A 6,000-nucleotide genomic window follows, 5' to 3' on the forward strand; every position below is an offset into this window, starting at 1 on the left:
CTTCCCAGATAAAGATGGTTAAAGACTCCTTGGGTTGGGTTCATTTCAGCTTAATACGTCCAACTCAAGTAATTGTTGGCTTGAGTGGATTTCATATGTAGAGAGTATACTCATGGATGTATCGATGTTTCATTGGTTCCTGGAACCCTCTACCTCTGTTTATGTTCCATCTTTTTTTATAATCAACTGCAATTCTCCCTGACGTATTACATAAGACTACACAATTGTATCTCTTATCGATCCAAATTGTTTGTAATATGAATGCAGTTTTGTTGCTTTTCCACTAGCCAGACTATGCGTAATCACGTTACGCTCGTCATTCAGTAGATAATATAATTCCACACGAAGGGATATCCGTAAAACACAAGCTGATAAAACAAAATTACATACACCTTTTTGATGATCGAGTCTCAAAATATCCATGTTGTACAGACAATATTTATACATTGCATATTTATGTAATCGAACGAAGACCTGCATCATATACTCCGAGATACATAATCACGGGCGTTCGTTTCGAGATTAGAGAGATATTCCTAAAATATCAACAAAATCAAGTGTTTCTGAATCCCGAATCATTTTGTGTAATGAATAATTTCGTTTAAACCTGATACAAATATTGCGCACCTTAATATACGTCACTTGTTTTTTGCGTATCGAATTCAAAATGGTTGACATTTTGTATTATAGAATGCTTTTTTGGAGCTACATCTCATATATATCCAGACCAATCTTGTTAACATTTAACACATATATTTCAGAACTATCACACATCCAACTTTACTCTGAAGTTAGGCATCATTCATACTCTGATTCGAAAAGACTGATTTCAATTTTGAAGAATGGTTGATCTGCATCCCTAATTTTGTTACTGTCTTGTATAATGTCTTGTCTATGTTTGGAAGATTTTAGATACTAATACACATAATTGAAACCATATTTAACCTTGTTTATTTAGTTTTTAAATAATAATATTATAGAAATGGTCAGTATGCAGCAGTATCCGGCGAAACACTATCATATCTCCTTAAATTTTGTCAAAATTTACACCAAGTTACACCAATCCGCATTACAACAGAATACACACTCCTCGCCTTCTGCCAGTGTAATTGGCTCTTCAAAACATCCCACAGGGTTACTATTCTGGCCGACAACACAATCCTGAAATTGAAACGTGAAGAGTTGAACGAGAGTTACACTATAAAATACGTCCTGCCATTGCCTTCACGTCAGTTCGATTCTTGTGTGATCATCATAGGACAGAATATGTGGGGATATATTAGGTTGGTGGTGACTCGCATACACGGAGAGGAATTAATACTAAGCTACATCAAGGAAAATAGTTTATAACAATTTTTATATATAACATGTGTATATAGAAAACATGGAGGAAATCAATATACCTTAAGAGTGCACTTTAGGCCAATATGCGCTGCAATTTTATTGCTGTTACATTACGAGGACGAAAGCAGCTTCAACAGAATGTTGTTCTGTGATAACGCAATCGTTCTGGCAACAGACTAAAAATAGTTCAACTTTGAAGAGTGATTCAAGATCATTTGAACAGCGGCGACACACAAATGGTGAGTGGTGCCATCTTGAGTTACTGGCTCGTGAACCTCCGCTTTGCAGTTCACGCTATTCGACGTTCTAGGGATACGTTATTTCAATTTTCAGTAAATCAATAAACTACTCTGCTGCGCTCGCCTCCAGTCATTGCCTGCTACATATTCACACATCTCGATTATAGATTGTCGCGAAACGTTGTTGCAAAGTAAATGTAACCATTCTTCCTCGGGGAAAAGGCAATTTTTTTATGCAGTCTATCACCTTGTTAAATAGTACTTTACGTATGGATAGTATGAATGGATACTTACCGAACTTGACATATAACCCGCTGTATGAAGTAGTTCACCATTGACATCATTTGTATAGCGAGTCATGCACAATGCCTGCAGTTCGTGTGAAAATTTGGATAATGTAAAGCGTAATAACAAAGTAACAATGACTTCGCAGCCAATCGCTATTTAATTTTGAATATTGAGAACAAAACATTTAGCAAATAATCGATTGATGACATATTACAACATTCTGCAAATAAGCGGATAAAGTGCCTTACTGCCGATGTGGCACCCGACATATACCAACTCACATTTATTTCGCAGTCAGGTCTTGAATATTTGTCGTTCATATCGTCACATATCACACCCATTTTATACCATCCTTCGCATTTCCAGCATTTGGGACCTATATGTGTAGGAAAGTAATTGAGTTTATAGGGACTGGCTTGAAGAGAGTAACACGGTCGAGGGTTTTGACTAAATATTAGGCCCATATTTTGTATTATAGCATTACGTGTATTGTAAATAACTGCATAGAGTCGCTTACCACACAAAGCCTCGTCTTCGCCATTTTTGCAGTTGGATGCACCGTCACATTCCAGATAACCAGTAATACAGACACCATTATCGCACTGGAATTGATACGGCGAACAGCTACCTAAAAGACAAAATGCATCTAGCTGTCAGTGTATCGATATAGAGATATAACATGCATAATAGTAATTTGGTAGCATCACACCAAGAAATTGTCAGGTTTACATGTTTTATTACTTCTAACAGATCAATATTATAATTAATCTATAAATGGTACATGTTAGCGAAGCTATAAATAACATGACGGCAGGATATCCCACAAATTACGTTAAATAAATCATTGAGTAACTAATTCTTACTTGGAGGGCAATCGTCTTCATCTTCTTCATCCGGATTACAGTCCACAATATGGTTGCAAACTTTAGCATTGTCTATGCATTTACCGCTTTTGCACTTAAACTGGTTTTCCGGGCAACTGCCGCCTTGGAATGAAACCATTTAACAATTGCCTTATTAAATACACATATCTGAAAGTTGAGGTGAGGGGTTGATGGAAGTATTTAGCTCCTTTGCATAACACATAAAACCCAGACAGAATTAGTTTATTACGGTTTTACCATGCCACCATTACACTCACTCGTCAGAAGTACGGAAGAATATTGACATATGATGACACACAAGATAATAATGATATGATGATATACATACCACAATCAATTTCGTCACTTCCGTCGAGACAATCAGTATTCCCGTCACATCTCTTGTATTCAGCGATACAGATAGTATCATTACATTGCCAGTGGTAATCTGGATGACAGGCTGTGAATCAAAACAGCACACCATTGAATTCAGAGCTAATATTACCATACGTCGACAGCAAATGTGTTTCAAAGTATAATACATAACCGTCTTGCGTGTTTGTATTCTTACCTTGTCCAAAAATATTAGTCACAATCACCAATGTGTATAGTTTTCGATCTTTATGACGTAATTTAACCAGAATCGTAATAAAACTGAAATTCACTCACTCACTCACTCACTCACTCACTCACTCACTCACTCACTCACTCACTCACTCACTCACTCACTCACTCACTCACTCACTCAACTCACTCAATCACTCACTCAATCACTCACTCACTCACTCACTCACTCACTCACTCACTCACTCACTCACTCACTCACTCACTCACTCACTCACTCACTCACTCACTCACTCACTCACTCACCTACTCACTCACTCACTCACTCACTCACTCACTCACTCACTCACTCACTCACTCACTCACTCACTCACTCACTCACTCACTCACTCACTCACTCACTCACTCACTCACTCACTCACTCACTCACTCACACATATACTTACCACATCCCATTTCGTCGTCACCATCGGGACAATTGATGCGATAATCACACTTCCAACTAGTTTTTAAACATTTACCGCTTCGACATTGGAACGAATAAGTATCCGGACACACAGCAGTGTCTAAAATAACAACTCTCACTGTTAGCATGCAACATTAGCATATTTCAGCCAAAAATGTGATTGCATGGAAGTCGTATGATTGAAAACAATAATTAACGGATGGGAGATCAACAATTTGAATTCAAATATTAATATAACTAATATAATTTATACAATATTAAACGTATTTTACTAAAAACAACTGTTACCACATGATATCTCATCTTCGCCATTATCACACTGTGGCTTTGTATCACAACGCCAATACACAGGAATACACCGACCATCGTTGCATGTGAATTGAGTCTCTACGTCACAGGCTAAAGATAACAGCAAATATGTAATGCGTATTAGAGACTGTGTACGGTGAATTTGGTTTCGTAACGAACGAAGTACAAAAAGGCTAAATATTATTCCAGAACCGGTAAAATCGTGGTATTTTATTTTGATGTGCATTCTTGTAATCAGTGTGTTTGTATTCAGCATGAAAATATGTCTTAATCAAAACTTCGCACTCTATTGGAATTGAGTCATTAATTGTAGATGTTTCTAATTAATATCATTCGCAGATCTGAGTTTTAATTTGTTTGTACACTGACATCACAATACCATGCATATTGTTTTTATTTAAATCAAAGCATGCATAATTTAATTGTTATTTTATTCAATTTATTAAAAGTCACTGGGTTGTATTGATTCGTGCCTTTCAAATGGTCTGACATGGAGGCCTTTCAGGTTAAGACCGTATGTTGTGTGTAGCATTACTTACAAAATATGTACATCAACATGAATAAACGGGCCCTTTCAATGAGTCAGTCTACATACCTGAACGTACGGCAGGCAATAACGTGCTCACCACGAAGAGTAACAATAATATCCGGGTCATTGTGTTTCTGATTCGTGTGATAATTGTACAGAACAGCTGAAAAATGTTATGATTAACATACGTTGAACAATATTCAATATTCAATATTCTACAATAAAAACTCGATATCGTGTTTGACGACTCCCCAAATATGAAATCTTGTACACACTGTAGCTGGAAATAATTGATGTCTTATCGATATGTTCGTTAAAGCTCGGCATTAATGTGTTTGAAATGTATTTTTTTTTGCTACAGATTGACAAACACATATTCATACTCTACCAAGCATTTTGCAGTCGAGAAGGAGTAATCAAACAGATAGTATCGACAGTTTTTGGTCAGAGCCGGAATAAAGCATACGACCCCTTCACATTTTAAATGTATCAGTATCCATCTCAATCTAAAGATTTCATAGACGTGCAGACATTCTACTAAATCTCCTCACCAACGAAGTTGAGTAGACCAACCACAAATATAACCCCAAAACACATCCATATAGTTGTGCAGCCATGTATGTTAGAGAGATTATTTAAATGTGCGATACTGCATCGTAATCTCGATATTTTGACTTCAATGCAGACAATGTACGCTTTCCTTTAAATATCATTACATACACTATTTCGCACAACTGCAAAGCTGTGTTGTTTTGACAACCTAAATTATTAAAAAATCTAAGCCCCAAATGATAATGTCAAGTTGAACGGAATCTATAAAATTCAAATAATCACAACACATTGTAGAAATTAGATTTCCATAAGTACACTCAATAAATAACGGTTCATATAATCAGTGGTGAATGAAGTTAATAAATGACATAATATAAATTAAAAAGACGAATAAATAAACGGTTTTTACGCAAAATGAACAGGAAATATGCATGCTTACCAGACTTCACAGCAGATAAACAAGATATTGTATGGCAATAACGTCAACCGTGTACGTCTTTTATCCAACAGATATTACTTTGAAGCGCGATAAACTAAAGAACACATGTACATAGACTATCAGTTGATTGAATGACGCGACTTTGTAATTACTATACTTATTTGACTAGACCGTATGTTATTCAAACAATACAACTTGTTTATGTAGAACAATGTTGAATACCATTTAACATTCCAGTAAACAAACATTACTTCCGTCACTGTTATTATAAAATGTCAATCATTAACGTCATTCGGTGTAATTGTTTGACCTCGGAAATGAGTTTACACAACGCGTTGCAACGTGCGGCCAATTGTACACATGTTATTCACATAATTGTATAATATGTGTCTTTATATAACCGTTGA

At 36.1% G+C, this 6,000-nt stretch overlaps 1 protein-coding gene across 1 annotated transcript; it reads right to left on the reverse strand.

Annotated features, from left to right (window-relative positions):
- Nucleotides 1–928: 928 nt before the first annotated feature.
- Nucleotides 929–5,726, reverse strand: LOC102804048 (uncharacterized). Its single transcript, XM_006817336.2, has 10 exons — nt 5,594–5,726; nt 4,669–4,765; nt 4,053–4,163; nt 3,745–3,864; nt 3,084–3,194; nt 2,735–2,857; nt 2,389–2,499; nt 2,153–2,247; nt 1,878–1,952; nt 929–1,161 (listed from the first exon to the last, which is right to left on the reverse strand). The coding sequence occupies exons 2-10, from the start codon at nt 4,727–4,729 to the stop codon at nt 1,045–1,047; spliced, it is 924 nt and encodes a 307-aa protein (XP_006817399.1). The 5' UTR covers nt 4,730–4,765; nt 5,594–5,726; the 3' UTR covers nt 929–1,044.
- Nucleotides 5,727–6,000: the final 274 nt, after the last annotated feature.

Source organism: Saccoglossus kowalevskii, chromosome 17 (assembly GCF_978046115.1).
Source record: "Saccoglossus kowalevskii chromosome 17, keSacKowa6.1, whole genome shotgun sequence".
Classification (NCBI taxonomy): domain Eukaryota; kingdom Metazoa; phylum Hemichordata; class Enteropneusta; family Harrimaniidae; genus Saccoglossus; species Saccoglossus kowalevskii.